General features: G+C 42.1%; 1 protein-coding gene across 17 annotated transcripts in view; it reads right to left on the reverse strand.

Annotated features, from left to right (window-relative positions):
• ZNF618 (zinc finger protein 618) overlaps positions 1–27,708 on the reverse strand; it is a 638,793-nt gene that overhangs the window by 66,536 nt on the left and 544,549 nt on the right. For 14 of the 17 annotated variants that reach the window (XM_029611901.1, XM_029611889.1, XM_029611890.1 and 11 more), the window contains one exon: positions 19,108–19,191. The exons of the other annotated variants lie outside the window; for them this stretch is intronic. In XM_029611901.1, coding sequence (XP_029467761.1) covers positions 19,108–19,191 — 84 coding nt within the window. The remainder of the gene's footprint in view (positions 1–19,107; positions 19,192–27,708) is intronic. 17 annotated transcript variants of the gene reach the window in all.

The following is a 27,708-nucleotide window of genomic DNA, read 5'->3' on the forward strand; positions in this document are numbered from 1 at the left end:
ATTTTTTATCGTGCGCCCATGGCTGTTCTTTCGGATCGCAGCTATTATCGCACGTGATAAAAATAGGTCTTCAATGAAAACACCTACCAGGCCCTCCTGGGCCAATAAAAACACCAATTCTTACCTGACCTGCCTTCCTAAACCCATAATGTTTGTGACAAGTTTACTTGCTGGGGGATACTGGATGCTTCAGGATGCTCGCTAAAGGCAACAAGGACCAAAAAAGGGCCAACACGTGTGTGACTTTGTGCGTGTGGGTGAGTGATGTGCTGTGTTAGCCTTGGTTTACATCTGTGTCTGGGGGTGATGTTGGCCTCATTGTTGCCTCCATTACCACACCTATGCACACCCCAGAGCAGGCAGTGTGTGCGCATCCATTTTGCACAGTCTTTCAACACAAGTGACCTTGCACTTCCACTGTTTACAATGGGTGCCTCAGAGATACAACTGTATTGTTTGGGGAGAAAATGGCCTTACACTTACTGAAAGAACATTCCACTTATGGCTCACACTATTTATTCCTTGTGTTGAGAGGGTGGAGATGTGAAACCTGACAGAGTCAGATCTCAAGATACAGTATGTCACATTTCTGGATGAGTAGATATCTGCCTGTAGTGTACACTTTCTACCCCCCAGACACTAATGCTCTTCTTAGTATTTGGAGAGTGCCTAATTTCCTATTATTTGGGGGTGTGCATGGTTCCAAGAGCTTCAGCTGGCAGAGAGGGTTTGCTGTTTTGTGGGGGGTTGCTTGAGGCCTGCTCAAGCAACCCTTTTCCGAGACTGTGGCCTATTTACCCTCCTTTCTGTAGAACAGATCTTAGACACACCACAAAGAGGCTGCCACACCAGGCCACATCTTTTGCACCTTACTCTACCAGATGTATACGCCGGCAGGTTACTCCTACAAAGTTGCTGCCATATATAGCTTGTATGTTTTGTGTGCATACATAGAAGTGAGAGAGAGAGACCGCAAAGTGTTCCATCTGATTTTCTAATTGAGTTAACAGAACTTGTTCTTTTTCACAATTTTTTTCTTTTTGGCAAAGATGTTTATTTGCAAACCCATGGAGTAGCTATGGGCTCTCCATTGGCTCCGGATGTAGCAAATGTATTTGTCACCAAATTTGAAGAGTTAATGGTATATACCTCTCATTTTTTCAAGCATGTACACATATGGTCAAGGTATATTGATGACATTTTTTGTTTGGATGCACACAGAAGAGCATCTTTTGGCATTCCATGCGTGGTTGAATCAAGCAGATAGGAATTTGAAATTTTCTATGACATATAATCTTAATCAATTAGCATTTTTGGATATTTTGATTAAGAAAACAGATACAGGGATTCAGACCATGCTGTTTCGTAAATCAACTGATAGGAACAATCTACTACGCTTTGAAAGTCATCATCCGCGGCATTTTAAAGATGGTCTCCCCTTTGGGCAGTTTTTCTGAATCCGAAGAATTTGTTCTGAAGATGAAGAGTTTTTTAATCAGTCATCACAACTGTCCGTGCGTTTGGGTCACAGGGGTTATCTCAAAAAGGTTATCAAAAAAGCTTTTATCAGAGCATGCTTTTCCGATCGAGATCAACTTTTACAGTACAAAGCTAAACCATCAGTTGGAGTATTAGTCTGTGTGTTAAAACATACAAACTTTACTTAACAGATCAAGAAGATTATTCAGCAAAATTCACATGTTTTGAGCACACATGAGGTTTTCAGCATTTCACCCATGTTTGCATATGCTAGAGGGTCAAATATCAAGCAGCATATAGTAAGTGCTGCTTTGACAGATAAATCACAGACAACCATCATTACTGCAGAACATGAAGCATGCTCCAAATGTGATTTTTGTAATTACATCATAGCGGGCATATCATGGAAAGATTCCAACACAGGATTTGCCATTAATTTATTTTTATTTATTTATTTAATATTTTTATATACCGACATTTATTCGGAACATCACATCGGTTTCCAAAGAACTGATAATACAGCTAACAGAGCTTTACAATGAACGGTTTTAAAACAGTATTAAACAATTAAAACAATAATAGTTAATGGGGGCTAAGGGAAGACAAATACAAAATACATTAAAGTTGCATAAATACAAAGATCATTAATGTTGCATAAAGGAATTAAAAAATTACTGATTAACTGGGGTTGAGGGAATTAAAGTAAATTGTAGTAATAGATAGGGGCTGAGGGAAATTATAGAATAGTGAATCACTGTTTATGGGGTGGGGGGGTATTTACAGGATATTTACAGGAAAGTATTTACAGGATAGTGAATTAAGGGAGGGGCAGGAGAGAGAGGGGTAGGAGAAAGAGAGAAAATAGCGAATATAAGTCGAAAGTCAATAATAGTAGGGAGAAACAATTAAGCTAGAGCCCATAATGAGCTCACGTAGGTCGGAAGTTAACTTATAGCCATAAACCTAAACCCATAAACATACTACCGATTGTGATTCTAATTTTGTGGTCTATGTACTCTTATGACCGTGTCAGAAATTATACATTGGACGTACAACACGTAAAATCAGGACACGGTTAATACAGCATCGTAGCTGAGTTTCCACAAAGGATTTGAAAGCACCTATAGTATCACATTGTATAGCGAAAGGACATTCCTTTGAAGAATTTAAATGGACCATATTGGAACTCATACCACCGCTTAGAAGGGGGGGGTTGAATTTTTGGGAAAATGTTTGGATTCATAAATTAAATACAGTGGATCCTAAAGGGTTAAATGATAAGATTGATTGGTATACACTTCTATTACAATAAGCTTTTTGTTTGCACTTTCGGTTTTTGACTGACACCACAGTTTTTTAGGGGGCTGGACCTCTGTCTTTTTGATTGATATCCCGGTTTCGCGGGCTTTTTTGGTATAAAATGGTGGCATTGTACAACCATCAGATGTAGAGAAGGTTGCCAGGAGGGCGACATCATAATGACATTTCAGATCACCACTCATAAAGATGTAAGTGAGCATTTATCTTTCTAACAGTTATGCACCTTTTAAAGAGTTGGTTTTTTTCAGAACAGTTATTATTTTGATATACAATGCTATTAAGAGAATATCGTGGTATTTTCATACAGGATCACAAAGACTGACTGAAATTTGTGAAAGTAAGCAGCTGTTTTTCGATGGTAACAACCCCTGAAGAAAGAGCACGGCTCGAAACGCTGCAGTGTCGGGTGTTAAAGATTTCATGGGCATTTAAAGACTTTATATGCAAAGGTTAATCGAGCAAGTGCCTTCTAAGGAACTCCTTGATGGAATGATCATTCAAGTCAGAAGATATTTGAACAAGTTTCTCTATACAAATATTGTGAAATGACTGTTTAAAGAGTGATGTCTCTAAGTGACTGATGATTAACTCATTTTAAGCACAGAAAAAAAGTATTTTTGGGTCGACGGATAAGATTTACAAGGTCAACCCAGTGCTTTATGATGGTCACTTTGGATACAGAAATGATTTATATAGTCCGCTCTTCAGCAATTAGTAAGAAATATTTTTTTTTTTTACATAGAAGTGGTAGCACATTTCTGCAGTTGATTTTAGGGGACAGACATAATTATACAGATCCACATGTCAGGCCATTACAGGGTAGACAGCCAGTCTGAGGAGGTCTGCCTGCTCCCAAGCAACTGCAGGCCTCCTGACTGCTCTTGGGCTGTCGTGTTTCTCTAACCTACACAACTCCCTCACTCCTCCCTCAGCTGTCACATAGCTGCTGACACGGTGTTAGAGCAGCCTGCAAGTAGAAGACATTTTGTTTAGTGTGGAGCCTAAAAAGGGCTTTGTCCAGATTGCCTTTTAAGTGGAGTGAGGACCCAAGTAAGGGGCCCAATGTTAGGCCTTGTGAGGTGATTAGTGTAAATTGCCCTTAACTCCACACAGGCTTTACATGTACACTATGTACTCTCTGTCCTAGATACCTTCAGCTGCATATTTATGCTCCCTATAGATAAAACATACCTAAGCTTAATGCAATTTTCAAGCAGCCCTCTGACTGAAGACTTATGTCATGATTGCATTCGGTGCCAGAGCTAGAGATAAAGGCCATTATTTGGTCAGAGGTGATTTATCTTCACAATGCTACAGGCTAATGGTTTGTAATCGGTGCACTATGACCTTCGCATAGCTAGACAACAGATTGGTCCCCAACAGAGTGGAGACATAACTACTGCACCTCTAGGTAAACATTTCTATACCTGTTCCACCGGACTGCGTATGGAGGTGAACACTAGCTTGCTAGTACCCATCTCACATACATGCTCAATGTACCCAATTATTAGCTAAGAGTATGCTCTCTGGAGAAGGCAACTGAAGCCAATACTGAAACTACACAGAAAGGAGCCTCCTGTTGAGCTCTTGCTGTCTTCCTTGGGAGCCTACACTCAGCTTTTGGTTGTATGCCGTAGGCTATATGATCTTGCCTGTCAGAAAAGTGCCTACTTGGAATGGCCAATGGCACTCTAGCATGCAGGGTCATGTGGATCCCAAACTTTTGACCTAGTGAACCCTTAAGAGAAAAGACACACAAAAACAGACAAGCAGAAAGCTTTTTTTCAAATCTGTGACCGCTTTATTATACAACAATTGTCAATAGATTGAAAGCAAGTTAAAATCTTTGGTAATCATATTCTGCAAGGACAAGATATGTAATTGCAAATGATATTGTAAATGTAATCAACACCACATTGAGTGTAGATCTCTTTGTACATTGTTACAAATGGCAACATTACATATACAGTATTAACATCTTACCCTTTTAAACAATCATGATTACATCAAAGAACATAGAAAGCAGAAGCTGCACCCCAATAGCTACAGTACAGCTCTAATGTTAGAGCTGATTGCAGAACAACAATGTGATGTTAACCAAAAGGCCCCCAGCAGTCCATATTGAAAGAGGGGCACTCAAGGGGATAGCCTAAGGGCCAAGGCAGCAAAGGTTAAGTAGCCAGGCAGCAGGACCAGGACTGAAAAGTGCAGCATAGAGGCCGAGGACCAGGACTGGAGAGCGCAGCATGGAGGCAGGAACTCCAGCAGAAGATAGTAGCATGGAGGAAGCATCAGGATGAGAAGATGACACAGTAGCATGGAGGCAGCAGCAGGATGAGATGAGATGAAACAAGACACCAGCATCAGGAGTAGGAGATGAGACATGCGAAGAGACAGCAACTCGGCCAGGACTGGAAACGGCATCAAGGACGCTGGAGTATGGGCAGAGCATTGAAGAGGGCATTAGAAGTAGACAGCAGGACAACACTGGCAGACAATAGACTATCCCCATCATCTAGCTGGCACAGGAACTCTGTATTCAGGATGGGCTCAGCAAGCTTCTTCCATCTAGCTGACACAGGAACTCTATCCAGAGGCACGGCCAGACTTGTTCGACAAGTCTTGTTCTTAGGTGTAACAGGGCAGCAGTTCCGAACTTTCATGGCCCTTTGTCACACTATGGCTTGCCACTCGAGGGTGGCATGTCTTTGGGGGAGCCTACCCCTGGGTCATCTCTCAAGCCGGGGACTGCTAAGTGGCGTGGAGTCTGGGGATGCTGGGGAAGGTACAGGTGGAGGCTCCATCATTCGTTATAGAATCTGAGTCAGGATGCTGATGAGCTTATTTATTGAGGTAGCCACTGTAGTAAGAGCCTGTGTGTAGGCTGGCGTCTGGTTATGCATGGGCTGGGAATTTCCATTCACTGCCTTCCTCAGGTGCACTAGTTCTGCCTGTATATGGTGGAGGTGGACACCATGGCTTCTTTCCAACTGGTCCAGCTGCTCATGCATTGAGGCCTCTGTTGGTTCCGGTGCTGGTGCCAAAGCTGGTGCTGTGCTCATCGTGGCCAGAATGGAGATTTGGGTCTCCAGAAGTAACATGAGGGGGCTGGAGAGCTGCTCCAGCTCAATGCCGGCTGCCTCTTGGTGGCCATGTAATATGCTGGAGCGAGAGTGTGTTGGCCCAACTGTGTCCTTGTGCAGGCTGGGTTTATCAATGATTGAAGCACAGCCAGATCCTAGAAGCCAAGGCCTTGATTGAAGCACAGCCAGATCCTAGAAGCCAAGGCCTTCTAGGATCTGGCTGTGCTGAAGAAGCTGCTGCTACCGCTCCTCCTCCTCACTGAACTGGGTCTGAGAGACCATAAGTAAGGGGGCACGGAAAAGTGCTCCTGCGTAGCTGGTCCCTGAGGCTTGATGGCTGGGACCGGCAGGGTCCTGGGCGAAAGCTGAGGAAACAAAGAAGACGACATAAGTACCAAAGCCAAGAGGTATACACATGGATCATTTGGCATGAGATACGCTCTTTGCACACCAATCAATGTGAGCATCTTATGCCAAATGATGTGTACAACTGCAGCAGCCTTGCCATTTACAGGAGAGGTGAACTTACTGGCTCCAGCTCACGTGGTGTCCAGCCGCTCAGCTATGCCCTCAAACACATCCAGTCGCAGCCGTTGGATTAGGTGTTCCTCCACGGGCGTGAGCACAATCAGACAAGGTGCTCCTCCGCTGGTCTGCCGTATGTATTTGTTGGGGTTAGCCACCTTTATCATCAACTGGGCCTTTATGTCCCAGTACCTGTGGGCCACCTGCTTCCTATTGCGTTTCACACTGCTGTGCCTTGAGATAGCAAATGTTGCTTACCTCTAACAGGTGTTCTCACAGGACAGCAGGATGTTAGTCCTCACATATGGGTGACATCACAGGATGGAGCCCAATCACGGAACACGTTTGTCAAAGTTTCTAGAACTTTGACTGGCATCTACTGGGCATGCACAGCATGGCACTAACCCTGTAGCCAGCAGGGGGTCTCCCTTCAGTCTTGTTTAAAAGCTACAGGAAGTACCGAAAAATAAAATAAGAAAGGTAACGAACCAAACACCACTGGTTTCGTGAGGACCAACATCCTGCTGTCCTGTGAGAACACCTGTACAGGTAAGCAACATTTGCTTTCTCACAGGACAAGCAGGATGGTAGTCCTCACATATGGGTGAGTACCGAGCTGAGGATGTCAGAGTATGCACCAAATGTACCCAGGTGTGCAAAGCACTAGGACTGGGGTGAAATTTGGCCGAGGGCATCCTGAATCCTACCAGGCAGGCGGAAGGGTGTTGGTACGTCAAGTTGTGAATAGATTACGCAGGACAGATTGGCTGAAGATGGAATCTTGTCTTTCGGTCTTGTCCAAGCAATAGTGGGCTGTAAAGGTATGGAGAGAACTCCAGGTGGCAGCCCTGTAAATGTCAGGAAGCGGCACCGAGCGTAGGTGTGCTACTGAAATCGCCATGGCCCTCACAGACTGTGCCTTAACACGGTCTGGAAGTGGAATGCCTGCTTGCTGATAGCAAAAGGATATGCAGTCTGCTAACCAGGAGGAGAGAGTCTGCTTACCCACAGGCTGCCCCAATTTAATGGAATGGAAAGAGACAAACAATTGAGTGCTTTTCCTGTGGGCAGCTGTACAGTCTCAGTAGAATGCTAGAGCCCGTTAAAGGTATGCAGAGCCTCCTCTCCTGGATTGGAATGGGGCCTGGGAAAAAATGTAGGTAGTATAATCAATTGATTGAGACGAAACTCTGATACTACCTTAGGCAAGAACTTAGGGTGAATGCGGAGTACTGCCCAGTCCTGCAGAAGTTTAGTGTAAATATCAAAATATAGAACAGAGGACTTGGCACAAATTGTAATGCCCATAAGTTTTCAAATAATTTTTATTCACAACAATTTTTTATATTCTAAATTAGAACCCACATGTGCTACAAACCACATATATTAAAACCCATCAACGGCGCTTTAACATACTGTCATCATTCACACCATTCGTACATATAAAATCACCCCCAAACACATAACCGTTATAAATATATCCCTATACCATCCAATGTTAATATGCCCAACCTAACACACATATCCCAAAGTTAATGTACAAAAAGTCATACAAAATTTAAATATTGGCAGAACGCCTACATGAAACATATATCAAATTTACAATCATGTGTTATGTATATGTTGGACATATATATACGCTGTTATACACACAAAAAATGTATCATCTTTATTATACACCTTGGTTGAATTACACCCAACAGGCTACCTGTTTCACCCTAAAGAATAGGGCTTCCTCAGGGGACAAGATGTATTGCTTGAAAATACTACCCCGCCAACTTCTCCTCAATCAGCAGATCTCCTCAATGTGTGTACTTCGCATTGATAGCAGCAAGTTATAAAATATATCAATTGCACATGATCCCGGTCTCTATATCCACATGTCGATAGAAAGTTGCTCTTAACCAAAAGCTCATAATAAATTCAGCCTAATTCAACCATCCGGAGGCAATCCTTCAAGTTACTTCCAAGGGACAAACAGTCTCATCTACATCAACCCCGGTAACGTTTTCTTCAAACTTCATATATTGCTCACCATGGTCTGTAAATGCAGCAAAGTCGAGGCGTCACAAGAATTCAATATTGCTTACTCCCATACCAGAGATAACCAAAGTTAACCTGTATCATTGAAACCGCACGCCAGCTCCTGCGTAGAATATTCTACGCAGGAGCGTATCATTGAACCTGTATCATTGAAACCGCACGCCAGCTCCTGCGTAGAATATTCTACGCAGGAGCGTATCATTGAACCTGTATCATTGAAACCGCACGCCAGCTCCTGCGTAGAATATTCTACGCAGGAGCTGGCGTGCGGTTTCAATGATTCAGGTTAACTTTGGTTATCTCTGGTATGGGAGTAAGCAATATTGAATTCTTATGACGCCTCGACTTTGCTGCATTTACAGACCATGGTGAGCAATATATGAAGTTTGAAGAAAACGTTACCGGGGTTGATGTAGATGAGACTGTTTGTCCCTTGGAAGTAACTTGAAGGATTGCCTCCGGATGGTTGAATTAGGCTGAATTTATTATGAGCTTTTGGTTAAGAGCAACTTTCTATCGACATGTGGATATAGAGACCGGGATCATGTGCAATTGATATATTTTATAACTTGCTGCTATCAATGCGAAGTACACACATTGAGGAGATCTGCTGATTGAGGAGAAGTTGGCGGGGTAGTATTTTCAAGCAATACATCTTGTCCCCTGAGGAAGCCCTATTCTTTAGGGTGAAACAGGTAGCCTGTTGGGTGTAATTCAACCAAGGTGTATAATAAAGATGATACATTTTTTGTGTGTATAACAGCGTATATATATGTCCAACATATACATAACACATGATTGTAAATTTGATATATGTTTCATGTAGGCGTTCTGCCAATATTTAAATTTTGTATGACTTTTTGTACATTAACTTTGGGATATGTGTGTTAGGTTGGGCATATTAACATTGGATGGTATAGGGATATATTTATAACGGTTATGTGTTTGGGGGTGATTTTATATGTACGAATGGTGTGAATGGTGACAGTATGTTAAAGCGCCGTTGATGGGTTTTAATATATGTGGTTTGTAGCACATGTGGGTTCTAATTTAGAATATAAAAAATTGTTGTGAATAAAAATTATTTGAAAACTTATGGGCATTACAATTTGTGCCGAGTCCTCTGTTCTATATTTTGATATTCATTCTTTGTAACAGAGTAGAGCGTACTGATTACTTTTACCTGAAGTTTAGTGTAAGGCAGATAGGTAACTAGGGCCTGTAACTCACTAACCCTGCGAGCCGAAGTGATTGCCAAAAGGAAGATCACTTTCCATGTGAGATAGCCAAGTTCACAGGATTGGAGAGGCTCGAATGGTGGTTTCATGAGCTGACCCAAAACCAGGTTGAGGTCCCAAGAAGGGGCCGGAGGACACAGTGGAGGCTTGAGGTGAAGCAAGCCTTTCAGAAACCATGTTACAAGGGGTTGTACTGATATGGGAACATTCCCGACACCTTTATGGAAGGCGGCCACCGCACTAACATGCATTCTGATGGAGGAATTTTTTAGACCTGACTCCGACAAGTGCCAGAGATAGTCCAGAAACTTCGTGATTGGACTGGTAAAGGGGTCAAGGGATTGAGAAGAGCACCATGACTGAAATCTGTTCCATTTGTAAAGGTAGGATTTTCTTGTGGAAGGCTTCCGTGAAGCAATCAGGACATGGGAAACTGATTCAGAAAGGTTAAGTGGCTGAAGGTTTAACCTTTCAACATCCATGCTGTCAGGGACAAGGCTTGAAGGTTGGGGTGGCGCAGGCACCCGTCGTTTTGCGTAATCAGAAGCGGGTCCTTTCCCAAGGGAATGTGCCTGTGAATGGAGAGATCCTGAAATATTGGAAACCACACTTGGCGTGGCCAGTGAGGTGCTGTCAGGATCATGGTTCCCTTGTCCTGATGTAACTTCACGAGAGTCTTTGAGAGAAGTGGAAGTGGAGGGAATGCATATAGGAGACCGGTTGCCCATGAGAGGGAGAACGCATCTCTTGGCTGAGTATTGGCTGCAAGTGAGAGAGCAGAAGTTCTCTACTTTGCGGTTTTGAGGTGACACAAATAGGTCTCTTTGAGGGTAACCCCATTGTTGGAAGATCGAGTCCGCTATTGAGGGGTCGAGAGACCTCTCGTGCGGTTGAAAGGTGCGACTTAGCTTGTCTGCCAACACATTGTCCACTCCCGGAAAGTAGGTGGCCCTAAGGTACATTGAGTGGGAGAGGGCCTCCTCCCATATCTCCTCCCATAGCAGTTTTTCGTTTTCGTTTTATGTAAACCGGAGTGATTTGTAGTCCCTACAAGAATTTCGGTATATAAAAATTAAAAATAAATAAATAAATAAATAAATATCTGCGCAGCTTCCTGACACAAGGGGTAGGAGCCCGTGCCTCCCTGTTTGTTGATGTACCACATGGCCACCTGGTTGTCCGTCTGAATCAGGATGACCTGATTGAAAAGGCGATCCTGAAACACCTTGAAAGCATATCTGATTGCTCGAAGCTCCAGGAAATTGATTTGGTGTTTGGCTTCCTCTGGAGACCAAGTTCCTTGTGTCTGCAGATTGGCCACATGGGCTTCCCAGCCGAGGTTGGAAGCATTGGTGGTGAGAGTTATTTGAGGGTCTGGAGCCTGGAAGGGCAAGCCTTGGAGGAGATTGATCTGATTTTTCCACCAGTCGAGAGACTGACGGAGTGAGTCAGTGACGTGGACAATGTTCGACAGGGGCTGAATGCATTGAGTCCATTGTGACCTTAGAGTCCACTGCATGACTCTCATAGCTAGGCGGGCCATTGGGGTGTCCTGAACTGAGGACGCCATATGTCCCAGTAGGATGAGAAAGTGGCATGCAGTCGTGTAGCGCTGAGACTGCAGCTGATGTGCGAGAGAGATGAGAGTGAGAGCTTGTTGTCGAGGTAGAAAAGCTTTTGCCTGCAAGGTTTCCAAGTCTGCCCCTATGAATGATAAGGTTTGAGATGGGACTAAGTAGGATTTGTCGTAGTTGCCGAGAAATCCTAGCGAAATCAGAGTGTGTAAGGTAAGATGTAGGGACGACAGAGTAGTTTGCTGAGTGGGAGCCCTGATCAACCAATTGTCTAGATAGGGGTAGACGTGAACACCTTGAGTCCTGAGGAAGGCTGCAACTACGAGACATTTTGTGAAGACTCGTGGTGCAGACGCGAGGTCGAATGGAAGTACTCGGTATTGATAGTGCTTGGGGCCTACCAGAAATCTCAGGTATTTGCGATGAGATGGAGTTATCGCAATATGAGTGTATGCGTCCTGGAGGTCTAGAGAGCAGAACCAGTCTCCTCTTTGTAGAAGAGGAAGAAGAGAACCCAAGGTTACCATTTTGAACGTTTCTTGATGGAGGTACTTGTTGAGGACACGTAGATCCAGAATTGGACGAACGCCGCCCAATTTTTGGGGGATTAGGAAGTACCGGGAATAGAACCCCTAGGCCGTGCTGAAAGTAGGGTACTGGTTCTATTGCCTTGGACTGGAGAAGGAGGGAGACCTCCTGTTCCAAAGGATGGAGTGATTGGATGTTCTCCACGTCGGTAGAGGTGGGGAGTCCGGTGGGATGAAGAGAAAGTTGAGATGATAACCTTGAGCGATTATCGCTAAGATCCACTGGTCTGAGGTGATTGAGTGCCACCTGTTGTTGAAATGGCATAATCGACCTCCCACTGGTATGTGAGGCAGTAGAAGCTGGCTGCTGCTCTCTATGCAGGAGTCAAAATCCAGAAGCAGGGCCCGGCTGAGGAGCTGCTTGCGGCTTTTGTTTTCGTATCTGCCGAGACTGGGTTTTTTGAAATGGTCTCGTAGAGCGAATTCTAGCCGGTGGTGGGTAGGATTTCTTCGGACAGAAGAAGGATTTCTTAGTGTCTTTTCGGAAAGGCTGTTTTTAGAAGTACTCAGAAGGCATCAGAGAGAGCTGTCTCAGGGTCTCATGATGGTCCTTGAGTTCCGCCACCGTTCGTTGAATCTGCTTGCCGAACAGATTGTCTCCTACACAGGGCAGGTCGGATAATCTGTCCTGCACTTCAGGGCGAAGGTCCGAAGACTTGAGCCAGGCCCATCTTCTTGCCGACATAGCAGCTGCAGATACCCTGGTAGCAGTGTCAAAGATATCATAAGATGATCTTATCTCATGCTTGCCCGCCTCAAATCCTTGTTTACTAGGGTTTGGAGCTGATCTTGAAATTGCTGAGGTAGGGAGTCTGTCAAGTCTTGTATCTGCTTAAATAAGCCCCTGTTGTATTGGGTCATATAGAGCTGATAAGAAGCGATTCGGGAGATTAGCATTGAGCCCTGGAAGACCCGGCGACCAATGGCATCTAGAAATCTTTGCTCCTTGCCTGGGGGAAAGGAAGTGTGGGGTTTTGATCTCTTTGCCCTCTTTTGGGTAGATTCTACAACTACAGATTGGTGATTCAATTGAGGTTTTTGAAAACCTGGCGCTGACTGTACCAAATAAGTGGTGTCAGCCTTCCTGTTGACTGGAGCAACAGAGCCAGGGTGTTCCCAGTTCTTTTTGAGGAGATCTAGAAGAACTTGGTGAATAGGGATGGAGGTTATTTCCTTGGGACCATCCAGGAATTGCAATAGTTCCATCATTTGATGCCTGTCATCTTGTTCGGTCTGTAATTGGAAGGGAACCAATTCAGACACTTGTCTAAAGGTTTTAAAGAGGCTGGGTCATTATGCTGATAGCCACAGGCTCCAAATGTTTCATTAATCTGTTCACAGGCTGCGGAATCTAATTCTATAATGGGAGTTCACTGTGATATCAACCCAAACAGAGTTCCCTGTAGGCTGATTCAGTAGGGGGATAGTGGGGGTTGGGAGTTGGTGCTCTGAAGTTAAATTAGGAGTATATCCAGCTGCCTTTAAAGGCGGGTCACTAACTTTCTGTGTCTGCATAGCGGGAAATTCAGTGGTGTAGGATGGAGGGGGGAAGGGAGGAAGAACATAGGGAGGTGCAGTGGGAGCTAAAGTCTCCTGCTGAGAGAATAATATGGAATCCCATCTTTCCTTTAAACGCCGTAGAATTTTTTTGTCAATTTGGGAAAAATATATTCAAACTTTGCCCATCATGTTCGGAGTCTAATCCTTAATGACTAAGTGGCTTGGTCTATACAGCATGGTTGTTTTGGGGGGGCTTCTTTTTATATCATATGATCAAAAGGGGGTTTTTTTTGTTTTGTTTTTTTTTTTTTTAACTTTTTACCTATACTCATTTTCTTTCTTCTTTTATATGGGATCAAAGGAAGACTATAATTCTTATTGGTTGTTTCTGTAATTTTGTTATATTTGTATCGTTTTTTGGGTGGAGGCAGGGTTTTTTGGGAATTGTATAATGTATTATCTATTGTCTAGAGATGAGGTTTATATCTTGGGGTAGTAGTTTATTACGTTACATTACTGGTATGTACCATGGGATGTGGAAATCTTTTTTCATTTCCCTTTTTGTCACTCTCTTTTATTCATATTTTGCTCAGAAAATGTATCAGAGTCCAATGTATACCAAGAGTTGGCATATTTTTTTCTTTCAATAAAATATTTGAACATAAAAGGAAACTACAGGCCTAAAATACGGGGTCTTAAATGAAAGTGGCTAGAGACAGCTGTTAGCACTAGGGAAGCTACATAAAACAGAATGTCTTAGGCTCAGAATTATGGGGAGAAGAGCTAAGGTAGAGGTCTGAGGACAAAGAGAGATAGTGAGCCTTGACTTGAGGCTTTGATGGCAGTTGACTACCTGTTTGTGCTGGCCTAGGCTATCTTCTACTTGACAAAAACAATCAAGAGCTACGCTCTGTCGCTGACATTAAAATAAACTTTTGATAAATTATGTATTTTTATTTTATGTTTTAATACAGTGAATACCTACACAATAAATGGAAAATTTTGCAAAAATTGTGTGTATAAATTGCTTTAACAAATAATGAATGGAGTCAGAGAAAGGTTTCATACATAGTGTAGGTGCACAGCACCTCTATAAGGTGATCTTATAATCATTAACCTTCCTCCTCAAGTGCTTTTAACATTTGTTTTTTAAGAATTTTGTTTGTGATTAGTGTTGTCCCGAAGGACACCTGACGACTCTTCCGTGGCAGTGTAATGTTTTCAAATGCGTACCCGCAAAGATTAACTAAATCAAACTCAATGAAATGTCAATAAAGGGTATAAAAACAGACTTCCCCGATTCTAGTTGGTGTGTCCATCTTCTTATGAATTATCCCGACATGTTTCAGACATGAGTGCCTTTCCTCAGGGAGTTTGATGTTTGCTGGAACCAACCTCACGGAGTCTGTACCCCTTTGCTCGACGATTCCTCCAGAGCTTTTGCCACAGGCGATCTTCCTCTGTCGATCGCCAGGAAGAATAATCTATCAGGCGGGGTGACTCCTTATATATGTTTCTGCTGGAGTGTGAAACCACCAATAGGAGACTCAGAGCTGCAATGATGTTCATGACGTCACAACCGGACCTGAAAGAGAACTCGCTCTGTATGCTAGTACTCAGATAAGGGGACCTGACAGAGGCCCTCTAATCTGTCAATGTTCAGCGCGGCGGGATGCCTACGCCCTGTTTGAAACTTTGAAACAGAAATGCGATCTGATAAACAAATAGAGCGACATGGAAGCGCGATTAGTGGCACAACAAAAGGCTTTGTGGCTGGACCGAACCAATCGTTTACAGAAGGGCATTAAAATTGAGCTCATCATTCATGCCTCGGGGTGCAGAAGTTTTCAAGGTAAATATCCAGAAAGCTTCTCGTAAATTGAGGGCCGAACGTATATCACCACCACGTGATGAGGGATTAACTCGCTCAAGGATCGTCCATTTTAAATCAGGGATTTTGTGACCAAAGTCTACTAGGTGTTGAACCATCGGTGCGGTTAGCTTCAGCGTATTAAATCTTGATTTATGTTCCCCAAGTCTTACCCGAATGGGTCTGGTAGTACGTCCAATATATAACTTGGGATATGTACAGATGATTGCATACACCACGTTGTGGGACTGGCAGTTGGTATTGCTCTTTCTCCAAATCTTGTATCCTGAGAGTGGATCTTCCCATTGAACTCCTGTAATGGTTTGTGCACACCAAGTGCAATGGCCACAAGTTTGATGACCCATTATAGGTTCGTCACTTTCAAGATTGTCTATCTGAGCGTGTACCGTCTGATCTCTGATATTTTTCCCCCGAGACATGACAAATGTGGGTGGTTCCAAAAAAATATCATGCATAGACAGTATGTGCCAATGTCTATGAATGGCTGCTTTTATTGTACTGGCTGCCGTCGATTGTTTCAAAACACATGTTAGCCGTGTTTCTTCCCTGTGGGGTTTATATTGTAGTAATGATGTTCGTTCACTGAACTTTGCTCTTTTATAAGCTCTATTAATGGCCTTCTGTGGATAACCCCGCTGTTGAAATCTATTGGCCAAAATCGCTGCTTGTGTCTCAAAGTCCTTCTCAGTGGAACAAATCCTTTTAGCTCTGAAGTACTGACTTACTGGTAGCCCCATTTTGAAGCTCTGGGGATGATGGCTTGAGAATCTTAATAAGTTATTACGATCAGTGGGTTTGCGATGGATGGTGGTATAAAGCTCCCCATTGACTATGTGACCTAGTAGACTTTGGTCACAAAATCCCTGATTTAAAAGTGGACGATCCCTTGAGCGAGTTAATCCCTCATCACGTGGTGGTGATATACGTTCGGCCCTCAATTTACGAGAAGCTTTCTGGATATTTACCTTGAAAACTTCTGCACCCCGAGGCATGAATGATGAGCTCAATTTTAATGCCCTTCTGTAAACGATTGGTTCGGTCCAGCCACAAAGCCTTTTGTTGTGCCACTAATCGCGCTTCCATGTCGCTCTATTTGTTTATCAGATCGCATTTCTGTTTCAAAGTTTCAAACAGGGCGTAGGCATCCCGCCGCACTGAACATTGACAGATTAGAGGGCCTCTGTCAGGTCCGCTTATCTGAGTACTAGCATACAGAGCGAGTTCTCTTTCAGGTCCGGTTGTGACATCATGAACATCATTGCAGCTCTGAAGTCTCCTATTGGTGGTTTCAACTCCAGCAGAAACATATATAAGGAGTCACCCCGCCTGATAGATTATTCTTCCTGGCGATCGACAGAGGAAGATCGCCTGTGGCAAAAGCTCTGGAGGAATCGTCGAGCAAAGGGGTACAGACTCTGTGAGGTTGGTTCCAGCAAACATCAAACTCCCTGAGGAAAGGCACTCATGTCTGAAACATGTCGGGATAATTCATAAGAAGATGGACACACCAACTAGAATCGGGGAAGTCTGTTTTTATACCCTTTATTGACATTTCATTGAGTTTGATTTAGTTAATCTTTGCGGGTACGCATTTGAAAACATTACACTGCCACGGAAGAGTCGTCAGGTGTCCTTCGGGACAACACTAATCACAAACAAAATTCTTAAAAAACAAATGTTAAAAGCACTTGAGGAGGAGGAGGAGGAAGGTTAATGATTATAAGATCACCTTATAGAGGTGCTGGGCACCTACACTATGTATGAAACCTTTCTCTGACTCCATTCATTATTTGTTAAAGCAATTTATACACACAATTTTTGCAAAATTTTCCATTTATTGTGTAGGTATTCACTGTATTAAAACAACATAAAATAAAAATACATAATTTATCAAAAGTTTATTTTAATGTCAGCGACAGAGCGTAGCTCTTGATTGTTTTTGTCTAGTATAGTAGTTCGCTGTACAGGTGTAGTTTTGATATCTTCTACTTGAGCCAAGACTTCTGAACAGCCCAACAGTCAGACTACAATGTGCCCTTGCACCTGGAGCCCTGCCAACATCAGATAGAGAGGTAATGTATTTTTCAAATTGGTATCTAAGATCCTTCAGTTAAAAAAGCTTATCAGTCCTAAATCTAGGGCATTTTGTTGTGCATTACCTACTATGTGGGCTATATTTTCAAAAAATATCAGATTAGAAAAGAATTTTCTTAGATTCAGGTGTTTAATAAAGGCTAGGCTGTATAAATCTTCCCTTGCCACAAAAGGTTAGTTGCTAGTTAATGATAGATATGCCCTGATTTTTATTTTTAAGCTTTAACTTATGCTCTGTTAGAAGCATTTTATAATACCTTGTTTTGTGCTTGAGTTGTAATAACTCATGTTTATTTATGTAATTTTGTCTTGCATTTAATTTTGGTATTTTGTTTTATTAGATGCTATTTGTATTTTTTGTATTTTTGGCTTTGTTTTATTATTGCTGTTATTTTAATTATATGTTATGTGCAGTTTCAATGTTAAATATCTATAAATCACCTAAATTCCATTTGTATAGATGATCCATAAATTGCAATACATAAACAAATAAATCTTCCATTAAAAAAAAAACACAAAACAAATTGATGCCCAGAATTTTGCTCTCTCAGAAACCCACTGTGCTGCGTGTCCAATATGTGAAGCCCAACATGCTTTTTAGCCTGCACTGAAGACCCACGATCTAAGTCTGGGCTCAAAATCATTTTCTAAAAACTAAGCGGCAACATCCACTCTGGCAGATACATGCTTGGACCCACTGATCAACTGGAGAAATCAAATTCTATCAACTAACTTCCAATCTATAAGCTACAACATTCCCATCCAATTTTATATTTTCTTCAACACAAAAAAAAAAAAATAAGAGATATATCTGAATTTGGAATATCTCTATACTGAAATTAGACCTTACTAAGTAGGATTTTGGCTTGCTAATGCCATTCAGCACTGAATTCACAAGTATTATTTTACACCAACCTGGCCTACGCTATATGCATGATACAAATACTGAACAGGTGTAACATTTCATTTTATCAGATATCTAAGTAACCATAAAACAAAAAATATCAGAACTGTAATATATTCATCATCATATACTTATTCTACACACACTAAGGTCCATATTTATACATAATGCAGCCAAGAAAATTAGCTGGGTAAGCATATCCAGCTAACTTAGCTGGGATATTCAGTGGTGCGGCCATGTCACTGAAATATACCCAGGTAACTGAGTTAGCTGGATACATTTATTTGACTCAATAGCAAGTCTAAATTATCCAGCTAACTTAGCCAGATAAGTCTGAATATTAACATTTATTCAGCTATGAGGGTCATTCATTATTGTGTGATGTGCCGGTATTGGGGAAGGGGAGGCGTGTGGGCGTGGTTTGGGCAGAGTTATGTCCTAGCAGCACTGCGGGCGATAATATTTCTCACATTACCGCTGGCAGCACCATGGGAAATAACTACACCTTTTCCCGTGGCGCTATGGGGGCGATAGTGTACCATGCGGCCGACTGCCCACTATCACCCCCGCCCCTTTTTTTTCCCCCCGCGAAACATCATTCTGCTATAAATATAGCAGAATAATGAATCTAGGGGTTAATTAGCCAATTAAGAAGCCATGCCTCAAAATACTCCCTGTTTCACCCACCACTTTTATGGATAAATATTTATCCAGGGAAGTAGCAGCAGCTGAACACGGCCGAATATTCAAATGCCGCTACTTAGTCGGATAAGTCTGAACTTATCCGGCTAAGTGGCGCTGAATGTTGGGCTTTTAATATACAACATGCAATAGGTTTTTCTCTCTTACATTCTGACCTTTCTTCTTACCTCCAGCTCTCCCCCCCTTCTCTTCTTTGACTCCCTTGTTTTCTGGTTCTTCTTCCCTTTTGATTTTTCTCTTCCATCCCCTGCCTCAGAACATAAAAAAAAAGAAGATCTTACTAATGCTGAAGCAAGAACATTCTGCTTCTTTTGTACCATCCACTGTTGCATCTTTGCTAAGGACTCTCTTCTCGGCTCAGTCAAGGAAAAGTAAAGTTATCAACAGCTGTGGTAGACAGAGCCACAAAATTTATGACAGAATGGGCCGCTCGACATGTGAGATTCCAGGTAAATTCTGCCGCATTACAGAAACAAAACACAGAGTTTCTTTTAGCTATACAGTTTCATTGTGTTACAACCATAGAAGAAAAAAATATCTCATTGGTTTTCATATATTGAATTCATGACAACACTTTTGCAACACTTTTTTTTTTTGAGAGCTCAGGTTTTGTGCTGCTATTTTCAGAACTGAACTATAGTTTTACAGATGCATGAAAGATCAGATATTTCTAGACAAACAGTAGAATAATTATCTTTTAATATGCATATATACTGATGACACAGAATTCAGTGATTTAGTTCTGCTGTGGTGCTATGGCAGTTCTGTCTGACTCTCCTGCCTTACTATCACCACATTTACAGGCTGATGCAGGAAGGTGCATTCAGCCGAACGTACCTTTCTGCCTGCACTTGAACGCACATTTTCTGTGTGCAAAATATACTGCCAATGAAGGAGTTTTATGTGCAGAAAATGTGCATTCCTAAATGAGAGCACTGCTTAGTGCTCTTGCATGGAAATCCCATGCAAATATGAGAGTATTATGCTTTCCTCCTCAATGCAGAAAGACTACTTTTGGCCAGCACACCTTTTTTAGCACTGTAAACTTTACTCCTGGTTCAGAGCTGGAGTTGGGTTTCCAGCGCTAATAAAAAAAAATGGGAAAAAAGGTTTAAAAGAAAATAAAAGTCAGGAACACTTTGGATAAGTGCTGGCAGCTGTCGCCACTTAACTGGATAAGTACTGACATATCTGGGTAAGTATCGGTGGCTGCCATTATTTACCTAGATAAGTCATGACTTACCTGGGTAAGTGGTGGCAGCTGCTGTTGACACTTAGCCAGATAAATACTGATTTATCTGGCATGCATTGCAGCTACTTAGCCAGATAAAATTAACATTAAACCAATCAAACATGAAATATTATTACTGGAGACTGATATTACATTCAGCCCAACAGTTTTCAGTAAAGAAATGTATTTTAATGACGAGTAAGAAATGAATATAATAGATTTAATACAGTGGAATTGCAAGGTTGTAAATCTGCAAACTCCTTAAACTTCAATGACAGCAGTTTGCAAACTTTCCAAACTGAATTGTTTTATGGATTTTTTCTTTGTTCAAAATATTTCAAGAGTGCAACCCTCTTTGTGACACTCATGTAAATTACCTCCACCTACTTACACCCACACCCTACCTCTTCTTCCCCAGTGGTTACTATCTTTGTCTCAATTCATTCCACCCTCAGCAGTCACTGTCTCTTCACTCCCATTCCTCTCTCTCTTTTTCAACTGGGGTTGAGAGAGAGTGAATGCTGAGGACGGGGGGATTGAAGAGAGAATAAAAGCACAACTCCAGCTCCACTACAGGTAGTATTACTAGTATTAACATAGTTCAACATTATGGGAAAATAATACAATACATTTTTATTATGACTAGAAAACTGCTCCCCTATCTTCACCTTAGGAGGGGCAGCTGCTGTTTGCATTGGGCTAATAAAGGTGTTTGGATCCCTTCAGGATTTGTGAAGACAACAGATGTTTACATCTGAGGCTAGAGAAAGAGGCAGGTCCAGCCATTCAGCTTCTGCTTCTATTCACAGACTGGGGCCCTTCCCCAGCTGCTGCTTGTCTCCATCAGGAAGGAGGCAATTGAGGCCCTTCACCTTCTTTTCTTGGCAGGAGAGAGAGACCATGGAGGCCCTTCAGCTTCTGCTTCTTTTCTCTGACAAGCCTCTGACTGGGACCCTTCAGCTGTTGCTGCTGCTTCTTTTCTCTGGAAAAAGGAAGGCCACTGGGGCCCTTCAATTGCTGCCATTTCTTTGCTCTAGCAGAAGGGAGGCCACTGCGGCCCTTCAGCTGCTCCTCATTCTATCTGGTTTCTGGCAGGAGGGAGGTAATTTGAGCCCTTCAGCTGCTGCTGCTATCCAGGAGGCGAGTAGGCAACACATACTTTCTGTCACACACATACACATGCTCTCACCACAGGCTCTCTTTTTGCCTCATAACCAAACACACACACATGCTCAGAGGCTTTCACTCCCACATGCTCCCTTTCTCTTGCACACACAGAGGATCTCAATACACACACACACAAAGGATCTCACTCCCATAGTCTCCCTCACACACACACATGCTCTCATTTCCCCACAGGCTTTCACATACAAACATGCTATAACACACACACACACACACACACACAGGCTCTCACTCTGATCTCCCCTTCTGGGCCTCTTCTTGGGTTGCTGAGTGATGGGATCCTCAGTGGCTGGGCGTCTTCTTTGGCCACACTATGGGATGAGATCTATGGCAGCTTGCCTGATACTTTCTTGGGCCACTACAGGATCCACGGCAGCTTGCTAAGCCTCTTCTTTAGCTGCTGGCTGCATGCTGAGTGCTGTGGGAGCCACAAAGAAGCAAAAAAAAAAAAAAAAAAAAGCAACATGCAGCTCGGGAGCTGCAGGTTGCTGACCCCTATTCTATGAGAATGGCATAGAATAGGGGTCAGCAACCTCCATATATTCTCCATATATTTTACACAAGTTAACACACTGTTGCAATAGCATTGTAATACATTGTCTTTTTGGAATCTTAAATGAGGGATGGACCAAAATGAATGGTAATGATAGTGATTTCACTGTAGTGATATAAACTAATCACATTTTTGGAATTTTTAATGGTAATTTATATAGCTACATGTGACAACATTGCTATCTAAATTTAAATAACATGGTAATTTTAGGTGATTTCATTATACATGTTGATACTACTCCTCTCTCCACTCATTGTGCTCTATTTCTTGATATCCTGAAATCTCTTGGTTGGCATCAACTAGTCCAAACTGCCACCCACAAATTAGGTCATACTTTAGATCTAGTTTTTGTTAAAAAGTCCCTCTTTAATATCTACTCTAAATCTTTGTCTATCACTGAAATCCCTTGGTCTAATCATTCCCTGATCAATTTCCAAATTCATGTCAACACAGTTCCCACACTTGTTTCCAGTCCACAGATTAATTCTCTTCATCATCGTAGTATTGATGCTACACTTTTTTCTTCCTGCATTTCACCACTGTTACCCAACATTCTAACAGCCAACATTTCAGCAACAGTATCCAAATGGGATTCCACTCTAGGTTCAATTTTAGACAAATTAGCCCTACTAGAACCCGTCAGAATCAGGAAAACTAGACCACAACCCTGGTTGACCCGCGCACTCAAATTGATGCATCAATCTTTGAGAAAATGCGAATACAATGGCAGAAATACTGCACTCCTGAATCAGCATCTTCATTCAGAACCTTATTAAATTCTTACCAATCCCAAAACACCGAAGTTAAAAAGGATTTTTATTCAAAACAGATATGTGACACTGGTTACAATCCCAAGGCTCTTTTTTTTTGTTAGCTAAAAAGTTAAACTGCACCTTTCTCAACTCTTTTTCAGCTGACCTACCCTCTTGCTAAGTAATTTCTTATTTATTTTAATCTAAAGGCTGAAAATTATTTATCAGTTTCTCAAACATTCCAGTTTGGTACTCTAATCCTACTACGCTACCATCTATGGGATTTCTTCACTTAGGTCTGCATTAGTGAGGTTAGTCAAATTATGTGCTCTTCTAGCAGCTGCCTAACTGCTTTATTCAAGGTCTCCAGAGATTATAGCCCACTCTCACTCATATTATTAATCTCTCTCTAGAAGAAAGTTTGGTTCTTGATTGCCTCAAAAGAGCTGCAGTTTGTCCCCTTCTAAAAGAGAAATGCAACTTAGTCAATTCCAATCCAAATAACTATAGGCCCATTTCCTCATTGCCTTTTTTTTTTAAGCAAAAGACCTTAAGAATGCAGTTTTAAAACAACTGACTGATCATCTAGAAAAGCATGAGTTGCTTGATCCACACAAATATGACTTTAGACGTGCCATGAACACCGAATCTTCTTTATCATCTCTGACACATTGAGGCAAGGAATAGACAGCGGCCAATAGGGGTGTGCATTTGTTCCCTACGAATTGGGAATCCGCAACGTATAGGACCTCATTCATTGTATTCGTGGGGAAGCGAAACATATTGCGATTCCCCAAAGAATACGACGAATAATTTGGCCGCCTAAAGGACCCAATTTAAACAAAACTCCCACCCAAGACTTACCAAAACTCCCTGGTGGTCCAGCGGGGGGGGGGGGGGGTCCAGGAGCCATCCCCTGCACTCACACCCTCGGCTGCCAGTTTCAAAATGGTGCCGATAGCCTTTGACCTACTATGTCACAGGGGCTACCGGTGACATTGGTCAGCCCATGTCACATGGCCATCGGCGCCATCTTGTGCTCCTACCATGTGACAGGCGCTAACCAATGGTACTGGGGCTGACGAATGGCACCGGTAGCCCCTGTGACATAGTAGGTCAAAGGCTATCGGCGCCATTTGAAACCAGTACAGAGGGTGTGAGTGCAGGGGATGGCTCCTGGACCCCCCGCTGGACCACCAAGGAGTTTTGGTAAGTCTTGGAGGGGGGGTTGTAGTTAATTTAATTTTAGCGGGGAAACGAATAGGAATCGACGTATCAACATATCGGGGCGCTATACGGCCGAATGCAACGTATCTGCCCCCCCAACGAATCCGAATCCCGAATGCAACGTATGGCGACCCTCTGCACATCCCTAGCGGCCAATAATATTTACTAGTCTCTCTCGACATTTCATCTGGCTTCGATACGGTTGATCATGATATTCTTCTCTTTTGTCTTCAGGAAATTGGCTTCGCAGGAGGTGAGCCTTTGAATGCTTCCATTTTTATCTTACAAATCGTTCACAATACATCAAAACAAAAAATGAAGTTTCTTCCATTTCATCTATTAGAAAAGGCATACCACAAGGATCTTCCCTCTCATCCGTTTTATTTAACATCTATTTGGCTCCTATTTGCAATATTCTTTTGAATCTTTCTGATTGTTATAAAGTTTACACGGATGATATTCAATTTGTGTTGTGCCTATTATACAAAATACTGTTGAACATGTGAACATTTGCTTCTCCACCATTAAAACTTGGTTACAACTCAATAAACTTTTGTTGAACATGTCTAAAACAGAGTTCCTTTCTGTCCATAGTCCCTATACCACCTTTTCAGGCAATAATATTCACGTAGAAAATTCACCTTTCCAATTCAAAATCAAGTTAAAAGTCTTGGAGTTCTACTAGACAGTACTTTATTCTTTCGTCCACATATCAAAATGGTAGTCAGAGTGTTTTCAAATTGTGTGTCATATCTTGTCTCAAAAAGTTGCTGCATGCCTCATAATTTCATACTTTTGTATAAGCCACCATTTTTCCAGTCATCAACTACTGTAATAGCCTTTACCTAGGCCTTCCCAGTTCCACATTACAAATGCTTATAAATTCATCTGTCTGTTTAATCACGGGCATAAAACGTAATGACCATATCACCCCAGTTCTGCCCATGGTCCAACGCCCTCCTAAATATATACCATCCATCCAGACATTCACGCTCCTCTCAAAGAGGCCTTTTAGACATCCTGACACCAAAATTAGCACATCTCCATATTACTTGAGAATGTGCCTTTTCTGTCGCAGGCCCGGTTCTTTGGAACTTTTTCAATAGAACTATGATTATGCAACTCATTAAAAACATTCAGAGGACTTTTAAAAACCTTTCTGTTTAAGCTGGCATAAATGTGAAATATTTTAATTTTGTACTTCCAATATTTTTAGCGCCTGTTTGTTCATTTTAACTATTTAATGTATTATGCTGTTAATTTTCATTTTGTATGTTTTAGTTTTTGATTTTACTATGCATGTTTTATTGTATATCGCTTAGACCTACTGTAGTGTTAAGTGATTAACAAATATTAATAAATGTAAATGTATACAGTTCCCCATGTTGCCAATTCAAATTTAACTTAGTAGGGACCAAAAGTTGTTAAAATCTGATAATCACTGAGCAACTGCTAAAAAATGAGTTGGTCCCCTAATCAAACATCAGACAGAAGTGCCAATATCACTAAAATTCTTAAAATTAGAGAGACCATAGAAGTAGTAGACATGGAAATGAATCACTCACCCCTCCAGGTGATCTCACTCAAGGTATTCTCTAGGGCAGTGATCCCCCAATCCTGCCCTGGGGGCCCACCAGCCAGTCGGGTTTTCAAGATATCCACAATGAATATGCATGAGAGAAAATTTGAATGCACTGCCTCCATAACATGCAAATTTTCTCTCATGCATATTCATTGTGGATATCCTGAAAACCCAACTGGCTGGTGGGCCACCTGAACAGGGTTGGGGACCACTGCTCTAAGGGGTAAGACATAGGAGCCAACTTTGGAAAATGACTGAGGGGTGTGCTGAACTCAACAAAACTTACAACATCAGCAAAAAAGAAAAATAGAACATAATGGGCCTGATTTTCAAAACCATTTACATGCTTAAAACTAGGTTTTACATGTGTAAATGGACTTTACCTATATAAGTGGGTTTAATGCAAGGAAATTTCTTTTGAAAATTGATACGCTAGTATGATACATTTACACACATAACTCCTTTGAGAATTACCTCCAAAGGGTTCTGAGTGTAACTAATTAGCCTTTATTCAAATGTTCAAAGAGGAACGAGTAATGTGGCTATGGGAAAGACTTATGTGGCCAAAAAAAAACAACCTAGGGAAGAATAAAAGTCCCACCAGTCATTATTCTCATCAATCCCAGCTTATCTCCACCACTCTTTTCCCTCCTTCTGCAATTCCAAGAGTCCATCCACACTACAGTATCTTCTCCCACCCCAACCTTCATCTGTTATCACCACTCTCTCATTCTCCTAATCTCCTTTTCCTTCTCTCTACATTTTTCAAATCCCCTCCTTGTTCCCTCTGACACTTAACTCTTCCCCTCCTGCATAGGCATAATTTGAATTTTATATTGGGAGCTTCAGTCACCATTTCTTTCTCTGTTCCCCTCCCATTTCTTCTTCCCATCCCTCCACTTCCCAGTAGATTTCTCCTTACCCCTCTCCTTAAGCCAGCTGCCCTCCTCTGCAGACTTGGTTCACCCATCCCTCCACAGATTATCACCCTTCATCAGCATGTTAGACTTCCACTCATTGGCAGGCTCATCTCAACTTTCAATTTGTCATTCCCCCTCCTCCACAGGTTTGCATCACTTCTCTACTCTGCACTCTGAGCTCATAGACTTTTTTTTTTCTGGAAATGCTCCTGCCTCCCCACCCCCTGCAGCACTTCTCCTGGCACTTAAGATTCCAGGCCACAGCCAGTCCCCATGCCTTCAGAGCCCACATAAGACACACCACCACTTGCCCTAGCTCAGAAGTCAGTATCTCCCCAGCTCCAGGGCTACATGTGCATGTGGTGCTTTCTGCCTTCAATTTGGAAATCCCAGAGTTAACTGCTATCCCCTACAGAATGAGAGGAAATGTATTTATTTATTTTTATGAACAAGGGAACAATGAACACTTCAGCTTCCCCACAATTCAAGCCCTGACCTCAGCCCCTCTGAATACTAGAACTGCAAATGTTTGAGAAATTTTAAGCCTATGATATTGCATGCCACCACAACCTCCTCTCCTTTTTCCATCCTTTCAGTAAAATATCTTATTTACCCTAGTGACTGCAGGATTGAAAGAAAAGGGTAAATACCACCTCGAATCCTGCCCGGCTAACACAGAAAGCGTCACCAAACTTTGAATAAACAATTTTTCAGCCTGTGTGTCTGTAGTTTTAATGTATCATCTGTCTCTGCTTGCACTTGCCTGTCTTTTCTTCCAACCCTATAGTCAGGAATAGGAAAATTCAAACAGAAGAACAAATATAGCAAATACAGTAAAATGGAGGGACAAGACTTTCTTTTTTTTAAGATATGTTACTGATAAATGGAGGTGCAAAAGTGGCATTGTAAGACACAAAGATCAAGGGGAGGAATATGTAGAGACTGATGAGGAAAAGCAAAATTGCTTAACAAATATTTCTGTTCAGTGCTCAGTGTAGAAGAGCCTGGAGCAGGATCACATAAAACATATACAAATAAGCTCGCTCTCCCCTTTGATGGTGTGGAGGAAAAGGGAAATTGGATTCAGAGGACAACCAACTCGAGCCCTGACATTTATGGTCTAGGGTACTGATATATAGACATAAGGGAAAAAGCACAGGACTGCTTCTACAGCCAAATTCAAAAGCAAAACTTGTCAAGCAGAATTGTCTGAATTTTCAAGAAGACTCCTCACCCAGTAAAAATGTTGCTTTGTTAATAAATAAATAAAGCTTGGGGATAAGCTTATGAGATTCCACGCCTCGAGAGCTAGTTCCCA

Source organism: Rhinatrema bivittatum, chromosome 8, assembly GCF_901001135.1.
Source record: "Rhinatrema bivittatum chromosome 8, aRhiBiv1.1, whole genome shotgun sequence".
NCBI classification, from domain to species: Eukaryota; Metazoa; Chordata; class Amphibia; order Gymnophiona; family Rhinatrematidae; genus Rhinatrema; species Rhinatrema bivittatum.